A 21,995-nucleotide genomic window follows, 5' to 3' on the forward strand; every position below is an offset into this window, starting at 1 on the left:
AGCCACAACAGCCCTTAGGTACATCAGTAAGTAAAAGAAAGTGAGGTATAATGGGGTGCTTAAGATTGCTGTTCTGCCCAAGACAAAAACTGAGAGGAGATTTCAATCATGTAAAAGAATTAAAAAATAGTTTATAACACACAAGTATCAAGACATAGAAAGAAATGTAGATTTAATATTTAATTTCTTTTGTAAATTCATTTTCTTTGCAAGGCCCCCACAGTATTTTGGTAGGTAGTGGGCTTCTTATATCTGTAGCTCTCTGGCTCTCAGAACTTTTAACTCAGATGTATTTGGTAAACGTATTGAATATTAGCCATAAATATTCCCACCCACCCACCCCAGGAATAAGAATGTTATGATAGCATTTTAACTCTCTTGAGCAGTGAAGCCTCTCTGGCTACTCTGTTAATCACTTTGGTGACTGCAGGGAAATTATCTAACACCTGTAAAGTAACAGTTTCCTTCTCTATAAAATGGGAGTGATAATATATTTGCTGCATTTACAAAGAGGATTACTTATTTAAGATAAGCAATGTGGGAAGCATTTTTCTATTTTTTAACTTTTTATACTTCGCCATTCAAACAAAAAAGGAATCCAGGTGGCCAAAAGCTCTCTGGTAAACTTTAAAGTGCTAATTTATGGAGTTATTATTTTTATGACTTCCTTTCAGACCGTATTCCTCCCCAACAATGAAGAAAAAGTGCGGGGCGTCCACACGAGAGGCACTGCATTGGGCATGTGAAAGCCATGTCTGCATTTTAGTTGTATTACTACCACCACTGCACTTGAGGAATGTGCTGATACCATCTGTTTCTCCTTTCTCTAAATTATTGTCAAGGACCCAACAACAGCTAAAAGGACTGCCTTCTTTTTAAACCGTCCTCAGAAGGTGAGGTAGCAGCCTGGGAATGGGTAAAATGTTAACAAAAACCTCTGCAACAACAACCCTGAGGACTTGCTCTGTTCAAGGGTCTGTGCTATGGAGTCAGTTGTCCCTTGGTACCCGTGGAGGGCTGGTCTCAGGACCCCCAGGGTTACTAAAATCCATGATGCTCAAGTCCCATGTATAAAATGGCACAGTTCAGTTGGCCTTCCAGACCACAGATGTGGTGAGATGGCTGTTTCTCTTGCTTTTAGAGATGAGGAAACTTCAGTTAAATAACTTAAATGATACAGTAGCTAGTAGGTGCTGAAGTCTAGATTTGATACGTGCAATACTATCACTAATTTCTACCCTGACCCTTTGTCTATTTCACAACTGCAGAAACTGCAGCCAGCTAGGTTCAGTCATTTGCACTAATCCTCACAGCAGATACAGGTCAGATCTGGGTGTGAAGCTGGTCTTTCTAGACTCAAAGTCTTCATGTATTAACACACCGTTCCCTCCAGGTATATCCTGAACCAAACACAGCTTCTTCCAACCAAAAGATAATTTTAATTCGAACCACACTTTCAATTCAACAACAACTGCCTTTTGCCAATGAAATAGACATTTAGAACAGTCAAATTTCCTTTCACATTATTAAAACTTTTGGCCTTGGAATGAACTGTGTGTGTGTGCTAAGTTGCTCCAGTCGTGTCAGACTCTTTGCGACCCTATGGACTGCAGGCTCCTCTGTCCATGGGATTCTCCAGGCAAGAATACTGGAGTAGGTTGCCATGACCTCCCCCAGGAGATCTTCCTGACCCAGGGATCAAACCCATGTTTCTTATGCCTCCTGCACTGGCAGTGCGTTCTTCACCATTAGTGCTCCGAGGTGGCTCAGGTAGTAAAGTATCTGCTTACAATGTGGGAAACTTGGGTTTGATCCCTGGGTCAGGAAGAACCACTGGAGAAGGGAACGGCAACCCACTGCAGTATTCTTGCCTGGGAAATCCCATGGACAAAGAAGCCTGGTGGGCTACAGTCCATGGGGTCACAGAGAGTCAGACACAACTGAGCAACTAATATACATACATGCAGCACCACTGAACTACCTGGATTTTAAAATATTTGCTTCAATTTATTCAAGCAAGAAAATCTGTTTCAGTAAAAATGCATGCAAAACATTTTCCCCTGTGGCTGATGCACTGACCTAATATTAATTAGTTTAAAGTGACACTCAAAACTGAAACAGAACTGAGGACTTGATCAAATGAAGCCATGTCTTCTTGCAATTGGTAAAAATATTAAAAACTCTGACTCTAGAAGGCTGAGAAAACTGAACAAGGACTAAGGAAGCTAATATTTCTGGTGTTTTGTGATGAAAATGCAGTGTATGAAAATAATTTCCTAATTCCAGTGACAACTCACCTAGGACGGATGGAACCAAATACTATCTTGAGGAACAATTCTAAGAATTAACCTCAGAAAAAACTGATTTTCAAGTTCTATTAAATTAATTAGTCTATCCCAAACCTAAACTTGACATGTTCTCTCTTTCTCACTGAATTAAATGTTAATCTTGACATTTAGATAGGATCTATAGCTTCCCCCCGCCCCAAACATGCAATGTATGTCAGTTTCTAAAATCTTAAGCTCTGCAAAGTTAAGTACAAGGGAAATGGAAGTTTTCTTTCCAATGCAGGAAAGTCATTTAACTCGGCCATCTGAATTGATGTGAAAAATCTCTTCAAGTGTCTGGGAGTTTGCAATATCCATCAGTATACTGATAATACTGATTCAATAAATCAAATTAAGAAGTATATTCTTTATAAATTTTGACTGGACTTTCATTATTAAAATATCTGCTACTTTTAGATCTCAAATACATTACTGCTTCAGAAGATCACAGCGTAATATGATGCATTTTATACACACACACTCTTTCTCTCTCAAGTGGCATTACATTATGTCAAAAGAAGAATGACTTTGAAAACTGGAGAAGGTGACTTCTCAGGCAGCCATCCTAGTTCTCAGGACGTGTTGAGAGTAGGGAGGAGGGACAGTGAGGACGGCACCCCTCTTCCTCCATTGAAGAGTTATGGGTAAGAGAGGCCTAAGAAGCAAAAGATAGGTTTTGTATGCTACCCCGCCCCACCAGTCTACTACCTAATAATCTAACTAAGAGAAAAATATTAGAGAGTAGACCTCTGAGGAAATATTAAATAGTAGCTTAAATACAGGAAACCTCTTTAGGAAAAAGATGGGTTCAGAGTAAAGTTATTTGGAGAAGGTTCCCGGGAAGGGTAACCTCTGCTGGCTCAGTCATTCCTCCCTTCAACCTATTCTCCTTCTGATAGCGCCTTGGATACCAGGCACTTAGAGTTGTTTTTTTCATGTCCTGCCTTTGTAGGAAAGAAAGCTTAAATGTCTCCCATGGCTTGAAGGACAATGCCAGATTTCCACACATTTCTACCTGTAATCAGGTCATAACCCACCTGCCAGCTCATTTCTTCTCTTCCAAACATTAGCAACAGAAAATTTATTGAGAGCTTATGTGTCAGGTCCTTCACAAGGTACCTGAAGTCTAAACAATAACCCTATCAGGTAGTTAAAGTAATCATCCCCATTTTATAGATCAGAACATTGAGATACAAAGAGCTTGAAGAGATACAAAGAGCTTGAAGAGATACAAAGAGCTTGAAGAGATACAAAGACCTCTGTGCCAGAGGTCACAGAGGCAACAAGAGAGAGAGACCCAGGACTGATGTCAAGGCTGCCTGACTCCAGTGCACTACTTTTGAACTACTCTGAACTTGTCTCCTTATAAAGCTTACTTCATCTTGTTAGAATGAAATGACTCAGGATTCACTTCTTGACAGGCTAATGTAGTGCTTGACATATAAGGACTCCGAAAATGTTATTTTCACCCCCATTTTACCTAGCAAAAAGAGCAGAGCAAACAAATATACTTTAAGTTTTAGCCATTTGCCAGTTCAACATGAGTCAGACATATAATGAGGTTTCCGAAAAAAGTGATCTTAGGCAACCTTACCAACTGCTTACTATGGAGAACAAAGAAGGTGACAACCGTGTTCTGCTCTGAGCCAGCCACACTATTCCTGGAGGTGAGCGCACTGCTCATTGAAGAGGCCATTAGGAAACAGAAATCACCCAGAGAGGTTGGAAGGGGTTATAGAAACTCCTGCCAGTGAAGACAGATTTGGATGAAGTGAAGATGGTTAAGTAGGAGACAGCTGACATAATAAGCTAATGATGTCTAGGCCATAAGGGTGGGGCTCAGACTTCTGTATTCTGCAAAACCTCTCCATGTAAATCTTAGAATCACTGCTCTAAGGCAAAGTTCTCAAACTTTTGTGTGTGTGCAGGCTAAGTCACTTCAGTCATGTCCGACTCTGTGATCCCATGGACTAGAGCCTGCCAGGTACCTCTGTCCATGGGATTCTCCAGGCAAGAATACTGGAGTGGGTTGACATTCCTTTTTCCAGGGGATCTTCCAGACCAAGGGATCAAACCTGCATCTCCTGAATTTCAGGTAGATTCTTTACTGCTAAGCCACTGAGCCCTCTCAAACTTTTAACAGGCAACAAAATCTCCTTTGGGGCTAATTAAAGCACAGAGTGCTGGGCCCTATCCTGAGATTTCTGATTCCAGGGGTTTCTGCTGCTGCTGCTAGGTCGCTTCAGTCATGTCCGACTCTGTGCGACCCCGTAGACGGCAGCCCACCAGGCTCCGCCGTTCCTGGGACTCTCCAGGCAAGAACACTGGAGTGGGTTGCCATTTCCTTCTCCAATGCATGAAAGTGAAAAGTGAAAGTGAAGTCGCTCAGTCGTGTCCGACTCTTAGTGACCCCATGGACTGCAGCCCACCAGGCTCCTCCATCCATGGGATTTTCCAGGCAAGAGTACTTGAGTGGGGTGCCACTGCCTTCTCCGAGGGGTTCCCACTAGGGCCTAATAAATTACACTTAATACTGATGATGCTGGTCCAGGAACCATACTTTGAGTATCACTGCTCTAGAAGAAAGCCCAGGATCAACTGAGTTGGTTTTAGTAGATTTCAGCTCAGGTTTTAACAAAGTATATGGGAAACTATACAGAAACAGAGTTGAACTGCTTGGTGAGGAGAACCTGAAAACACTGCTTCATCACTGGAGACATTCACGTCGGGGCTCTGTGAAAGGGTGACACCAGGCGATCTTGTCTCAGCTCACAAAGCCTATAGTGGCCGGAGCATGCAAAAGAAAGCTACATCCCTATTATTTTTTTTCTTTTTTTTTCTAACGCTTTTTCCCTCCTAGAATCAAAACACAAACTCAATTCTAAATTTAAAAGTAGTGCCTTTAAAAAATCTCATTGTAATTCCAACCAAATTTTATACAGGATGTTAGTAAGCCAGCGCACAGTCTGGCAAGCAACAGTAGAGAAAGGATGGGTCCATTTTAGTGTCAGCAGGTTGGCTGGAGAGGTGAACATTTCTGTCCCAGCAAGACAGAGAAAGAATAAACTCCATGTGAGAACAATGTGTAACTGCTAAAGGTTAAAAAAAAAAAATTAAAAAAACAAGTCTTTTTTTTATCCAAGCCCCATAGCCTGTTGCATTCACATTTTTATCTAGAACATCATGATCTGTTCACTTATATTTTGACCAATTTGTGGCACAAAAAAAGGTGAGGTAAAAGTTGATTGGACTAAAATTATACCCTCAGTTCCCTGAAATACTCATTTTGTATTTTCACCACAATTACTACAATCTCGTGTTTTTGAACCATAAAAGAACAAGACTACGGGCTGATTGGAGTGCTACTATAGAGGGTCCAATAAAGTATTATAGAAACAAAATTCCTTAAGTTGGACAAACTATGATCTTAAATGTGAATATTAATTTTAATATCTTAAATGTGAAACATCCATTTTATTTATTGATTGGCCATCAAATATTTTGACTAAATCTTTTTTTTTTTTTTTGGTCAAGAACACACACTATGACTTAAGGCCAAAGATTTGTCTTTTCTAAAGCTGTACATTTTTCATGCAATCTGTCTGAAATGGTGTCTTCCAAGCTGCCCTGTAAGGTTAAGAGGTGACATCCTCCCAGTGTGACTTTCCACATTCGGCTCAGTATACTAGCCTTGTATATTAATACTGAAAAGAATTAGGGACTTTTTAACATGTCTTTAACCAACCACTTATATGGAATACATTCTTGATAATTTCCACTGTAATTGGCATTTCATCAATGAACAAAGATCCCCTACATCAGTTTTATTCATTTGAACTTTTGATTTCTAGATTTCTTTCTTGAAGTCATTCGACTACATGTTGACTAATAAATACCAGCATTCCTCCAATATCAACTTCCTAAAACCTCTAAAGTTTTATAATCATTTACAGTACCTTTAAGGTATGCATAATGTGAGAAAGAGGCAAATTCTTGGGCTGGAACCTTATCCTAAAAGCCATTGCTGACCTGAATGATCAGAGGACTGACCTGAGGATCTGAGTCCATTCTGGCATAGACATGGATTGTGGGTCTCACAGCAGACATGAGATCTTTCAGTGAGCCCTGAGCCAGTGGCTTCTCCATAGGTTTTCTGGCCTGAGGGTCCAAGTCAGGCAATATTCTGGACATGTGGTCTCTGAGAAACAGTTAGGGGATGGCATTCACTTGCTCATTTTTCCCCAGAGATATACCTCATGGTCAGTCTCCATAGAGCATCATCACTAGGGAATGTCCCTGAGGTCAAGGTCTGGGTTTAATCACCTCTGATTTCCTTAGCACCTGATTAGAGTGCTTCCGACACAACGGTCAGTATTTGGTTAGCATATAAAGGTGGAGGGTGGTTTTCTGAAACTGGCTAAGATGCTAAAAATGAAAAATGCCCTTGGGGACTGTCTCTTCAGCTATGTAAGTCATACCTCTTTTATTCAAGTTATTTCTAACTTGATTCCCACTTTAAACCATCCTGACCATTCTGACCTTTCTGAAATGCCAAAAGGACTCTGTAGGGTGTCATTTTCGGCCTGTGAGGTCACAGCAACTTCTATCTTAGGTTGCTGTGTAAGTGTCCCAATTCCTTGAGTGCTCTGAGGGCAAGGATGGTGTTCATCACTATTTCATAGACCCACAGTGCACAGTGGGTCTGTGCCCAAGACAGATCTCTGAAGAGAATCAAAGAGTAAACAAACTGCTGTCATCACTTGGAAAAGGAAAATGAATGCACTTATATGAATTATCCACAAAAGACTTGGGAAGAGAGGGAAAGTAGGGATAAGATGCTTAGGCAGGTTGGAACCTTTGGTATCTTACAGCTGATAAACTGATTTTTTTTTTTTCTTCAGCTTCTGGGGATGAAAAAGGTAGTCTATCAGACTAGAACATTAGAAAACACTGCAGAAAAAAAAATATAAGTCAAGTGGTAATAAACCATTTTTTTTAGCAGTAAAATTACCTGCTTGCATTCCCCTGCCCCACTTCAAGAAGAGCTAGTTTTTTGGGGTGAAAATCTTGATAACAATAAAAATTACAGCGCATGTTTACTGTGCACTTGCTATGTATTGCTGGACTCTACACAAGCATTTACTATTCATTTGCTTACGCCTTACAACATGTTTTTGAAGTAAGTAATCTTGTTCTCCTCATGCTGTGGACAATGCTGAAACACCAAAAGCTTAAGTAATTTGCCTGAAGACACAGCTAAGGATCTGCTTCTGAATCAGGCTCCGCTTCACCTCCTTAATAAGCCACTGAACGTGACAAAGGGAGACACCCTGAAAGGCACTGGAATAACCAAATGGTTCCTGCACTCCTCTAATGCTAATCCTGAACTTTCTGTCTCCTAGCTACGGCACCTTGGTGCATGCGTGCTGTCGCTTCAGTAGTGAATGACTCTGTGCAACCCCATGGACAGTGGCCCACCAGGCTCCTCTGTCCATTGGATTTCCCAGGCAAGAATACCGAGTGGGTTACCACTTCCTTCTCCAGGGGGTGTTCCCCACACAGGGACTGACCCTGCATCTCTTATGTCTCCTGCTCTGGCATCAGCAGGAAGGTTCTTTACCACTAGTGCCACCTGGGAAGTCCTTGGAGACAGAACTAAATGTCTTGAAATCTCGAGAGGCCGTGTTGAGAAGAAGGTGTATAGGGGAAGGTGAAGTGCTGGCTCCTCAACAGGAACTCCGGGGGCAAGGAAGAATGCAGGTGTTAACTGAGTTTTGCTGGGTAGAGTGTGATATAATGTCTTTTCTCTGGCTACTCATGAAATCCTGAATAAAAGATCCATCATAGATCCTCTGTAGCAGTGTGTCTGCTTTGAGGGGATCAGAAAAATGGCAGAGCCCTGCTTCAGAGGTACAGACAGAGGGTGTAGCAGAGTGATGAGGACAGAGGAAAAACACCAAGAAAAGCAGATTATCAAAACACTAAGGAGGAGGAATTGACTTAAAATGGTTGGTGAAATGTCCCCTCAAGGGTTAGGAATTATATCAATTTGTAACTGACTCATAAAGTAAAAAGCAGTATAAGTTTTTGAGATGTATGTGCATTTAGTACTCTTAAATGCATTAAAAATGACTGGATGCTTGGGGCTAGTGCACTGGGATGACCCAGAGGGATGGTATGGGGAGGGAGGAGGGAGGAGGGCTCAGGATGGGGAACACATGTATACCTGTGGCAGATTCATTTTGATATTTGGCAAAATTAATGCAATTATGTAAAGTTTAAAAATAAAAAAAAAAAAAAAAAAAAAAAAACTATTAGAAAAAAAAAAATGACTAGAATCCACCCATTTGGCCTTTAGGACCCAAAGGTTCTGTAGCCCCACGCCCTGATGTATGTGTCCATGCAGCTGTATTTCAACTTTCCTGCACTCACCGGTAGGTGGTTTCCGGAAGGAGGTCTTTCATAACGTGGGTGGTGGTATTGCCCACCGTGACGCTAGTATCTCCAAGATCTATGTTGTAGGCAAGGATTTCAGATCCATTATTGCACGGCTCTTCCCAGTTCAGTACAAGGCACACAGAAGGCGAATCGGGATAGGCAGTGAGGGTCTCCTCCTCCAGGACACACAGAGTGGAGACAGGGTCGGGGGCAGATGCTGGTGTCTGGCAAAGGACAAGCTCACTGGACGGTCCTGCTCCAGCTTGATTAACAGCCTGAAAAGCAGAACAGCGAGACAATGTCCCCATTACTTCATGAGCACCTACTAATGCCCCCACACTAGGTGCTGCTGAGTCTAACGCAATGGCTTCCAGAAATGTAGGTGGAGATAAATCCTCCACAATGTTCATACTGATAACCACTTTCCAAAAGATATCAATCACACCTTTTCTGCTAATAAAAGATAATGTTGCCATTGTTTCTTATGAAAAATCATTTAAAAATAACACTTCATATTTGCATAGCCCGCTTCAGTTTATGCACTCTTATGTCATCTTCATAATAACTGTCTGAGGTAGATAATTCATGGAAGCTATTCTTATCTGCCTTTCAGACGAGATCGGGCATACTCAGGGTGGTACACCCTTGACTCAGATTTATCTGCCTTTCAAAGAGGGAACTCAAAGTCAGATCAAATAACTCAAGCCCAAGATTCAGATGCCAAGCTGGGATCAAAATCCAGTAATCTGACTTTTAACTCAAGTGCTGCTCTGGAAGAACGATAGGAATTTTAGAAAAGTATTCACCGTTTTCCATGTGAATGCGAAACTCATATCTGAAGTCAATGCTCTTCTCTCACCTGAGTTTGAGTATCACTGCTGACACCTGATCACTCATCACTCGAATACTCACGCATTCAGCCTCCGGGGCAGTCCTCTTGCTTCTACTTACCTGCTCTGCTTCTTAGTCACCTCTGCGACCTGCTACTCATTACCAGCATCTCTCAGCCCTGGAGGAAACAAGGCCCCAGGCCTTGCACACCTCTGTACTCCTGAAACTCCTAGACATCTCACCTTGTCTCAGGGCAAATGCCATTTATCCCTACACCCACATTTATGTGTACAGTCCAGACCTCGGCCCCAAATGCCAGCCTAGTGTATTCAACTGCCTACTGAATATCTCCATTTAAATGTCAAATAAGCACCTCAGACTCAAGTGTCTACACAGTTCCAAAATGGTGTCCACCCCATTCTTCCTCATCCTTCCTTCCACCCCCACTGTACTGCCCGTAGTTTCCCCAGCCTTCAGGTTGTTCATGCTATTTCTGTGAATCACTGCTGGGCATCTTTCTTTCTCTCACACCCCTGCCCAAGCCATCAGCGCACCCTCTACCACTCTAATCTGACTACACCCTGTCACATCTGGTGACTGTAATGACCTCCTAACTGGTATTTACGTCAGCCCACGCCCCACAGTCTGTAACAACCACTGTCCTTTCTGTGTTCTCCCACCAGATACACAGGTAACGTCAAAGTTCTCACAACTGTCTATGAGAGCCTATCCGATCTGTTCACCACCACCGCCTTCCCCAAGAACCCAGAACCATTCTGCCTTCACTGTCTCCTACTTCCTCCTTCACTCCCTCTGCTCCAGCCACACTGGCTTTCTTGCTGTCTCACAGGGACACTGAGCTTGCTCACCTCAGGGCCTTTGCAACTCACTGTCCCTTCTGTCCACAAAGCTCTTTCCCTGACGTCTGCCTAGCCCATTCAATCAGCTACTCAGGCTTCTCTCAAGTTTTGCCCTTTGCAGAGAGACGTCTCTGAACACCACATTTAAACTTGTAGTTACCCCCACCCCAACCCCCATGATCCTTCTCATGTATTTCCCTTCTTTGCTTTTATTTTCATTATAGCATTTATCACCAACATAATATATATTTCATTTAATTTCTCCCTTGATTAGAATATAAGTTCTGTGAGGGCAAGGTTGTCTGGTTCACTGCTGTAGCCCTAGCAACCAGAACAGTACCTGATACAAAACATGTGCTCAATAAACATCATTAACAATATTTTTTTCCCTTACAAAAACACTTGGCAACCTCTTGACAAAAATGAAAGTACTCAAAAATCTAGTTTACTTCTTAGGATACCTTATGAGGACAAATGATAAACCAAAAGGCAAGTCATCTGAGCTCTTACATCAAAGGTTGACTGCAATGCTTGTGTGTTATCATTCATTTCAAAGAAGCAAGTTAAGAGCATTCATTTGCTATCTAATCGCTTTTGAAACACTTCTGTAATAAAATTTTTATATCTAGTCCTATTTCATGACAATACCAACTTTCTTTTTGGTAGAATATTTATGTCACAAATTAAGAGTATATATTTAGATATTCTTTTGGGGTACAAATTTATCACAGGGGCAGAAAAATAAGATACTGTGGAGCCCAACTGTCGTATTAACTAAGGTTTTAACAACTGTGTAATACAAGGAAAAGAACATAGCTTTTAGAGTTGGAGCTTTTTGTTCATATCTTGATTTCCTTACTTACTAACTGTGTGATTTTAGGCAAATTAATATTTCTGAGTCTATTTCCTCAGATATAAAATGAGGATAGTAACTCATAATTTATACAGTTATTTTAAAGATTAAATTTGTTAACATGCAAAATCCTAGCTGAGTATTAAGCCAATGGTCAGTGCTTCACTTCCCTCCTTCTCACTAGGAAAATCAAGAACAAAACAGCAATAGCAATTTTCCTAGTTTCCTAATTTTCCTAAAGCAATTTTCTTACAACAAGACAACAACAAAATACACTGAACTAATTTTAGATTTAAAGAAAAGTTGCAAAAATAGTGTATATATTTCTCATTTTGCTTCCCCTAATATTAATACCTTATATAACTATCAGTCATGTCCCACTCTTTGAGACCCCATGGACTGTAGCCCACCAGGCAGGCTCCTCTGTCCATGGGATTTCCCAGGCAGGAATACTGGAGTGGGTTGCCATTTCTTTCTCCAGGGGATCTTCCTGACCCAGGGATTGAACCTGTGTCTCCTGCATCTCCTGAATTGGCAGGTGGATTCTTTACCACTGAGCCACCAGGGAAGCATACATACACACACACACATACATATAAATATATGTATGTGTGTATGTGACATAAATATATGTGTGTATGTGTGTGTATATGTGTGTGTATATGTGTGTGTGTGTGTGTATAATTTTTTTAACAAAAGGAAATTCCTAGACAGTGATCAAGAGAGATAACAGCAGTAGTGGCTGAATGGGAGGCTGAGCCGTTTGTCTTAGACTCCCACAACTGGCTACTGACTCAAGTGCCAATGGAAAGAAATTATTTTCTGCTACTTACAAGAATAGAACTGAGATGCTGTGCTGGTCTGAGTCTAGAAACCAAAAGGAGTTTCTTAAGTACTCCTATCATTGGCTGACTACCATTAACATCTAACCTGAGGGAATGTGATGGCAATGATGATGATCTTTGGGTGGAGTGGGGGAGAAAAGAGAAAAACTCTTTGTTAAAGGTAAGAATTAAGCAAATGGTCTACAGGGAAATCAAGGTCAAAATTTGTTTCAAACTTTCAAAATATTTATATCTCACATAATTATGACTATACAAATCTAACATACACTTAAGGTTGAATTATTGATTTCTTTACAATCTCACAGTATAATGAAAAATTCAGCACTAAGTATTTTATTACCCTTTTCATGTTATTAATGTACTCTATTATTCATTTTCTCCATTATTTTTAAAATTAACCTTTTATTCATTTTACTCTGTATCTGGGTTCCATCTTCTTATTCTGTTCTTATACCTCCTTACTGGTGTTAATTGAGGTCTTCAGTAATGATTCTTGACTCATTACTTTGTCAAATATGTGCATTTGTGTTGAGTGATTTAATAAGGCTAATAAGGGCTAAGGGGATATGAAGGATCCAGAGGAAAAAATACAGGTTTTAATTAAATAACTGGTATCAAGCATACTACATTGGCAATCTCTACAAAAATCAAGAAAGTATCAGTTTTGTAATTTTTAAAATCTGCATTTGTATCATAACTATCAGTCATGTCCGACTTTTTGCAACCCCATGGACTATAGCCCACCAGGCTCCTCTGTCCATGGGATTTTCCAGGCAAGAATACTGGAGTGGGGTGCCATTTCCTTCTCCAGGGGACCTTCCTGACCCAGATATCAAAGCCAAGTCTCTGTGTCTCCTGCATTGGCAGGCAGAGTCTTTACCAACCGCACCACCTGGGAAGCCTGTATTACTATAAAACAATGAGCAAAACCAGGAGACACAATAGTGTTAACAATGTATAGATCTTATGTATTAAAGTCAAATCTTACCAGTTTCTAATAATGTTCTTTTTATTTTCCAGGATCTTACTTAAGACCCAAATTTCTTTTACTAGCCTTATACTATGGAAAATGCTTTCTTGAGTTATATCTCTTATTATTACCAAATTTCAAAGTAAACCATTTTAAAGAATCTTACTAATATTTAAGAGTATGTGTAAAATATACAATATGCCTCATGTAAGCATACGTACCCAAGAATTATTTGGGTACATGTTAATTGAAGCATTCCTAAGGAAGAATATAAAAATTCAAAAATTCCTGCACAAAATAAGCAATGCTTCCATCCAATTTTTATATGATACTATATACATATTACAGTGATATAATTTTTAAAGCACCAAATATTTAAAAGAATATTCAGGCTTTAACCTGACTTTGTAGTAATATCAAATAAAAATGATTCAGATTAGGTTCACAGGTATCAAGAAATTAATATAAGATGAGGAGACTTTTTCCTGGCAATACTTCTTTAGTATAGCAAGTGTGGTCTTGAGAGTACTATCCCCTTTATAGTGTCTGACTCACTTTATGACAAATAAGTATAGACGTTTGAAAATACTACTGTTGAAACAGGGAGGCAAGATTATTACGCAGGTTCTATTCTTACCAATGTATCTTTAAAATGCAATTTTGGGGTGTTAATGGCAAGTAACAACAAAAACCCCGAAAGAAAAAAAGGAAATAGAACATTTTAAAGAGAGACCAAAACTCAAAAACAGGTTGAACTGAAGTTCTTTCCTGTGATGGCAAAGAGTTTTTATTTATATCCTGCCTTGTTCCAAAAACAGGAGTGGAGCACATAATTCAACCTTTCCCCAATGACTCAGCATTGTTATTATAAAGCTCAGATAATGTGCTGTGACCCTGACTCACTGATGAAGGGTTAATTATGTCCCAGGCCGTCCATTTGAGGGGTGTATAACAAAAGAGTTTAACCAGAAATGTTTACGATAAAACAGCCTTCAGAATTTAACAGAAAAGCTTCTGTTGATCTGGAAAGTTAACTTGTGTGTGTGCATGCTCAGTCGCTAAGTTGTGTCCCACTCTTTGCTACCCCCATGGACTGCAGCCCACCAGGCTCTGTCCTTGGGATTGTGAAGGCAAGAATACTGGAGCTGGTGGGTTGCCATTTCCTTCTCCAGGGGATCTACCTGACCCGGGATTGAGTCTGTATCTCCTCCACTTCAAGCAGATTCTTTACCACTGAGCTATTTGGGAAGCCCAAAGTTAACTTAAGAAGGGAATATTTTATCCAAAGAGGCCAGAGACACTGAAGTAAATGGACATGTAATAAACAATATGATCCATGACTTAAATCAGATGGAAACCTAAACCTGGCATCTTTGCTTCTTTATTTAAATCTAAACACATGTGAAAATAGAATTCTTTGTTATCTCTCCTTTTGGTCATCCTGATCATTCTTTGAGGTTGGCACAAAGCAGTGCTCAAATGTTACCGAACAAATGGAAATAAATGAACAAAGAACCCTGTTTTCTCAAGACAATAAGGCTTTACAAAGGGAAAAGAAAATATTTACCCAAGTCAATAAAATGAAAGCAAACCTATGACTGCTGTCGCTCTTGGGGGTTAGGCTAGGAGCCGATTGCTCTTTGTGTTATTCTGTCTGGACACCCAAGTGGAAGCTTACGGATAGCCAGACCTTGATGGTGGTCACTGAGAGGTGGGAGGAGGGTCCTACAATCAAATGCAGACTGTCCGAACTACTCTCCTGTTGGTTTCTGGCTCCAGTTAACATCTGGAATGGGAAGTTGTAAAGGTTTTTTGCCTTTTGTCTAAGTGGCTTTCCCAGCGAAATGTGCATCTTGGAAAACTCAGACAAAAGGCATCTTCCCTAAGGAGCTGTGCCCACTTTGCCTTGGACTCGATCCCGTATTCAATGAATTAAGCAGCAGACACAAGGCAAGGGCGGTGAGGAGTACAGTGGAGACGATTCGGATTTTGTTCCCATGTTTCAGGACCTCTCAGAGAAGCAAAAATGAATTGTAAAATGCCAAAATGATTGCATCTATTTTTATTTAAAAGGACTCTTTTTCCCATAACACCCTTCCTGATGTCCTCCATCATGAGCCTTTGAGTAAGTTTCCCAAAGAGTCTTTCAGGGGAACACCAGTATTTGTGAGTAACGGCCGCACAGTATCAGCCTACCTGTAATCGGCAGCAATACTGTGCAGCAGGTAACAGGTCCCTCATTTCGAAGCCGGTGTCTGTCCCATGATAAACGAGTTCTAAGGATTCTTCATCTTCTCCCCACTCCAACCTGTACTCTGAGATGTCGGCACCAGAGCTTTCAGGACTCTGGAAATTTAGAAATTTAATTTCATTGAGAAGAAAATCTTATGATGTTTGTGTTCAACTAATTATACCAAAAAAAAAAAAAGAGCAAGATGCCTCAGAATATTTGAAATACATGCAAAAGAAAAGCATGAAAAAGATACTCAATTTCCTCTTAATTTGGATCAGTGGTAAAATCTGCATAACTCCTGGCAAGCACTAAAGCAGATGACTGTGTAAGAATCACCGACCTACGTGTGAATTTTAGCTTTGTAGAGCCCTTGTACCTTGCACTGGGGAACAGATAAAGTAGAAGAAACAAATTAATGCAAAACCTGTGCCTGACTTACCTCCCAGCTCACTAGGACACATCCATCAGGCGTAAAAGAGATACAAGGTGCTTTGCACTGTCCAGGAGGCCCTGCAGCAGTGGTAATTTCTGAGACATCAGAATAGGGACCATACTGCAAGAGAGAAACACACATGTGCTTGTAGGGGTGTGTTAGGGATGTGTGTGTTTGTGTGTGTGTGCATGTAACACAAGCTTATAACCAAACAAGGGCTAGGCTAATGGTATCATCAATACAACTGATTAAAAGCATTACCTAATGGTGTTCACTTTCAGTTACATGAGTAGATTTTCTTCCCACATACATTACTTGAGTGGTAAATGTCTATTTTATATATATATATATATATATATATATATATAATTTTTTAAATTCAAAAGGATTAGAAAGTTGGTTTACTATACATTTTTGCTGTGACCTAAGAAAGAAAAAATGCTGACTTTTGCTACATCACAGCATTGTGCTTTCATTTCTCAGGGCGTTTCAAAATAAACCAAGTCAGATGCACACTGTAGTTTAATTTTTAAGGCATAAAAATCTGTATGGAATTGTTGGTTATCAAATTTTGAGTATTTCTTCTAGTCACTGGTATTTTCCAATTTGAAACCAACAGTCCTATTATTGTTTTCTTGGCATGACCACCATCTCAACTATCTGAAGGTTTATACTGCACTTCTCTCCTCCTCCTACCATCAGTGGCCATACTGCTCAGAACAATCATCACTTTAGTTTTAAAACACATCAAGAGAACCAGAACCACCACGTTAAGGTGGAATATGTGGTACTTAAAAGAATTGGGGCAAGGAATAAAGTAATTTTCAGGCTAATGAGGAAGTCCAACCAGTCTATCCTAAAGGAGACCGACCAGTCCTGGGTGTTCATTGGAAGGACTGATGCTAAAGCTGAAACTCCAATACTTTGGCCACCTCATACGAGGAGTTGACTCATTGGAAAGGAGTCTGATGCTGGGAGGGACTGGGGGCAGGAGGAGAAGCGGACGACAGAGGATGAGATGGCTGGATGGCATCACCGACTTGGTGGACATGAGTTTGAGTGAACTCCAGGAGTTGGTGATGGGCAGGGAGGCCTGGTGTGCTGCGATTCATGGGTTCGCAAAGAGTCGGACACAACTGAGAGACTGAACTGAACTGAATGAGGAATATGACTGTGTTTTTCAAAATGGAGGAAAAAACATAAAGAAAAAAATCTTTCAAATTTTCTAATATAACTTGCAAATATACTGAAGGTAGGGGAGAAACTATCTGGAGTAGACCACAGAAGAGGACCACAAGTCAAATATATGGTTAAATTTCAATATAACAGGATTTAAAAATAAGGCTGAGATAGTTTCTTTAAATGACAAATTAGTGAAAGGAGAAAGTAAACCTCAATCAGTCCAGTTGCACATGTGTCTTTATCATGGCAAATATCTTCTTCAAAAGTTGAGGGGGAAAATGACCAGGGTTTCATCTGCAGCATGGGTGATTATCAGCATCCATCCTCTTTTTACTTATGAAAAGTCAGGGCACAGAGGCTTTCTTATCTTCTCACCAATACATTTAAATTGTCTAGTTTTGTGTGTGGGTTTTTTTTAATTTAAATACCTGTATCTGAAATTCTTTCCTAATGGTGAATTAGAAGAGATCCAGCTCTTGTTCAAGGTTTGTGACCCTACTTCAGACCAAATGTTTTCAAACTAAGGCCTGGCTAACTAGAAACGGACTAAAGACAAACACACTTCACTTCTGAAAGGCATGAATGAACACCAAGAACTAGAAGAGTCTTGCCAACTTGCTGTCACTGTCAGTTTGGCTTTCTTTCTTATAAAAATCTCGTCGATTAATTACATCTATTTATTTGTACAGAATACATTTATACACATCGCTGGCCCTCTGTCGGGCGTTAGCAGCAGTTTGCCCTACCCACACCCTTCCACCTTCTTTTACATTTCTGCCCATCTGTGACACACCAAAACGCCCTATAGTTTCTGGGTCACTTCATTCTCATTATGAATCTGCAGCACTCTGCAATTAAAAAAACCAATCACCTTTGTGCATATAGTCAGACCCTTTCAATCTTTAATAGCCCACCTCAACAACTTCAAATGGAGTACTAGAAAGGACCAGAGAGTTCTATGAAATAAAGAAAAAACAAATAAGCTGATATCCCTAGCCTCTACCCCAGCAGAGTTTTAAAAACTGACCTAAGACATTGCTGAGTAATTTAGACAACATGGTAAAGGAATATTATGGGAGTCCTAATCTCCCATAAATGATTTATATAATCGATGAGAAACTAGGAAACCACCAAAAGGCATCTAAAAGGTAAAGTTATATTATATAAACATAAATTATATATTATATAAATATAAAAAGTTATAATATATAATCGATGAGAAACTGAGAAACCACCAAAAGGCATCTAAACAGTAAAGTCCTTATTAACTTTGAGCCCTGTCTTAACAGGAGGACAAAAGAATCAAAATTTCCAATGCTGGGTCTACATGAAATCAAAGCAGGATTTCTTCAGAAATAAGATTGTATACACAGTTCTTTAATGGCTGTCACAGTTGGACAGATACAGATGAGGAATTTTAGGAGGGTGGAAACAGAAGTGCCAGGACCTCGTGTTTTTGTGGTGATAAGCAGGCATGTACTCACCCCTCCGTCATTCAGAGCCCGCACCCTGAAGCGATACACGGTTCCTGGAAGCAGGTTGCCCACAGTGCACTCGAGCTCCGGCCCATGGTATACCTCCGAAGCTACATCCTCCGGTTCTGTCATCTCCACGCTGTACTCTGAGACCTCACAGCCACTTTCAGAGGCAGGAACGTCTGGGAATGGAGAACATTATTCATCTTAGAACTTTTTTATTACTTCAGGTTGGCCCTATCACGAACCTTATGCTCTATGACATTTGCAAAATATCATGTAGGTAGCCTGTCCTTGATATTTACAAAAGAACCCCCACTTCAAAAAGAGAAAGAGATACAAAAGAAAGTTTCTTAACGATGTTATCCATACTTTTCAAAGCAAGTACATTTAATGATATGAACAAAATGATTCCAAAACCATAGAACTTTTAGGCAATTCCTTTACATTCTAATGCAAGGTAAAGGCAAGAAGTAGAGGGGAGAAAAATCTTCTTTTTAACCTGAAACCAAAGGACATATTAAATCAAGTTAGAGAACCCCAAACTGGCATAACATCTTAATTTAGACATTAAGTGATGGGGTGACAGAGTTCTGCAGGTTTATATTTGCAATTTTACATGCTGTGAATTATTAATATGACAGGCAATGCTAAGACAGCTTGAGCTGAGACTGTAAAACACCAGGACCCACACACGACAGGGTGGCAAAGGTGAGGATACAGATGCTGCCTAAGGAACAACTTCTTGGTTTAACCTCTTTATTAAGCTCTTTATTTTTTATTTTATGAATAAAGTTGAGGAACTCCTGCTCTGAAACATTTTCTAGAACAGTGCCCTCTGAGGGCAGAGGGTGAACAGCGCATGTGGCACCACCAGGAACAGGAGGATGGGCCACAGTGCTGGGCATTCACAAACCCAAGCCCACGTACATTAAACAGAATATGGACATTTTCAATAGACACAAATCTGGTTTTCAGAAGAAAGACCTGAAACTTAATTACAAAGCAGTAAGTCTTAAACTCAACCTCCAATTGTCCAAATTGGCGACGTGAAGATGTGGTCACTCACCCCACTCTAAGTGGACTTCTTTGTGCTTTGGTCTACCCAAAACCCTCGGTGGGCGACACTGACCTGGTGCAATGCTTAGTGTGCGAACAGGGAGACTTTCAGAACACTGCAGGAGAAACACCAAAGAGAACCGTCTCTTAGTTACTATGCATTTTTTAGAGCTCTACATACCAGGCAAATTCCACCCCACACCAGCAAATGCTGCCAAGGAGGGGGTTACACACTGAATGTGTACACTTCTTATGCAATATGATCTTCATCTCTCTGTGTGTGGTGCATGTGTATATTTGTGTATGTTTTAAGTATGGACATATGCATATGGCACTGGTAAAAATTATTATTTCTGGTGTCAGATTTGCAGACTGACATTTTGACTGTTGTGTATCCCAAGCACACAGTTACTTACTTTTAACTAAAAATTAGACCCTTCCTGAGGACAGAGGAGAACACAAAACAGCAGCTGGATGAGGTTTATAAATGGTGCCATAAATGGCCCACCACATACAGAGCAGAAGAGCAAATAAAGTCAGCTGAGTGTGACATTAACCAGCAGGTTCTGCTAATGTTAAATCATCAGGGTTTCTTTTTTGCAGGATCTGGTTGTGTAAGGCTGGTGGTATGGAAGCTGACACCTTTTTGAGATATGAGGAACATGGTAGAGATACGCAGCTCAACCAACCTCATCCTCCTCCTTGAGGAAATGCGGTGCAGAGGAGATATGTTTATACATTCAAGGAGCACCGCTGCCTCTGTGCGGCCTTGTGCAACACCTCGTGTGAAAGAGAAGCTCGCCAATCACCTGTGACTTTGAGGTCAACCTGGCTCACCCTCGGAGACTCTGCATAAATGTCGCTGAGCTGGACCTTTATTTTAAACCTGAGAATTCTGTCTAAATATACAGTCTAGACTTCACAATACTGCTATCCTTGGGAGGGAAAGAAAATAAACATATGACACTGTCAGAGGTGGGCTGACTGGCAAAATTCGGCACCTACTGGCAGGTGTTCTCTTGAAAAGTCAACCCAGTACAGGGCTATAAGCCATCTTTTGTGCTCTCTCTCTCTCTCTCTCTCAATACTAATGATTTCAAAACCACGATGCTAAATATCTCTCTGATGAACACGTTTTTTACCATACTGCCTCTCATTCACTTTCTGAATGTTCATCATTTAGATAATGATCTCATTATTAGAACACTTCATGTGTACTTGTTGTTTTGAGTGCACGAGAACACTGTGAAGTTGTTTCCTGACATGTTGAAGTTTCCTGACATGTTGAACAGTTGGTCTAAGGTCATATAAATTGTAGACAATGGTGGTGGTCATTCTGTGATGTATAAAAATATTAACTCACTGTGTTGTGACAGGAAACTTATATAATATTGTAAGTCAATTATACCTCAATTTTTTAAAAAAGGCAGACGACAAGAGAACTGGTGCTACCTACAGATGTAAGGTTGGGCACTGGGCAATCTGAGGAGAGGCAATTCAGCTCAGTTACCCTAGGTATATGTGGCTTTACAATCATTTTCCAGCAGATGGCAGTAAAGTATCAAGAGGAAGGTGTGTTTCACATTCTTCCAAAACTGCCAAAGTAACAGCAAAGCTGAGCTGGAGGTTGTATCTTTTTGCTCTAAATTCTAAGCTTTTCTATCATCGCGATAACTGAGGTTCACCCCCGTATTCGTTAGCCAATGCAAACTGCAGACCACCTTCAATTTTCAACTGTGATGTGGTCATGCCCAAGTCTTGGAAAGCAGCACAATTCAGTTGAGAATCATCTGGGTCTATCTTTGTATACCCTCTAAAGAACAATTCAGAAAACTCTGATGTGATACCATGGCAGGCTGTAGTACCAAGATATATTTTTTAAAAGCAATTTATTCTGATGTTACAGATAGGCTGTCTGAATTTGACCAAAGATGTTTACTTTTACACTGAAACAAAACCAACCTGACTGTGTCCACCAGTACTTATGCAGCATGCTCGGAGTTTGTACAAAGTGCCTGGTTTCAAGTGGGTGAAAGTGTACTCTGTAGCCGACCCACTGTAGGCCACTTCCCACTGACTCGCTGCAAAAGAAGACCACGTGTGAGTTTATGCCTTTTGTAAAAATGTAATAGTATCAACCATTCCTGATAAGAAAAAGCTCTAAGTGGTTTCCGTGAAAAGCAGCATCTCCTATTCTTTTCTTCTTTTTTAAACAGTCACAGGGCTCTCTTTCCATTTCCTTTACAAAATTAAATACTAAAATAACATGAAGGCATTTTTAATACTTAGCACTGCTGGTTACACTACTTAATATCACCATGATCACATTTGCTGACTGTGGAGGTTTGGATGCTGGAAAGACCAAAATCTGTAGTTGGTCCTGTAGCAGGAGATGGTATTGAGCAAGTTGGCAAGTGGTGATGGTGTGAGAAGCCCCTGGGGCCAGCTGGGCAGGGGGAAGCAGGCTTCGCCATGAGGTTCCTGGTCAG

General features: G+C 40.5%; 1 protein-coding gene across 2 annotated transcripts in view; it reads right to left on the reverse strand.

Annotated features, from left to right (window-relative positions):
- FNDC3B (fibronectin type III domain containing 3B) overlaps positions 1-21,995 on the reverse strand; it is a 358,778-nt gene that overhangs the window by 36,079 nt on the left and 300,704 nt on the right. For both annotated transcript variants that reach the window (XM_027541011.1, XM_027541003.1), the window contains exons 17-22: positions 21,469-21,587; positions 19,517-19,622; positions 18,457-18,629; positions 15,797-15,910; positions 15,321-15,470; positions 8,760-9,040 (exon numbers count right to left, since the gene is read on the reverse strand). In XM_027541011.1, the coding sequence (XP_027396812.1) occupies positions 8,760-9,040; positions 15,321-15,470; positions 15,797-15,910; positions 18,457-18,629; positions 19,517-19,622; positions 21,469-21,587 (943 nt within the window). The remainder of the gene's footprint in view (positions 1-8,759; positions 9,041-15,320; positions 15,471-15,796; positions 15,911-18,456; positions 18,630-19,516; positions 19,623-21,468; positions 21,588-21,995) is intronic.

This window comes from Bos indicus x Bos taurus, chromosome 1 (assembly GCF_003369695.1).
Source record: "Bos indicus x Bos taurus breed Angus x Brahman F1 hybrid chromosome 1, Bos_hybrid_MaternalHap_v2.0, whole genome shotgun sequence".
Taxonomy (NCBI): domain Eukaryota; kingdom Metazoa; phylum Chordata; class Mammalia; order Artiodactyla; family Bovidae; genus Bos; species Bos indicus x Bos taurus.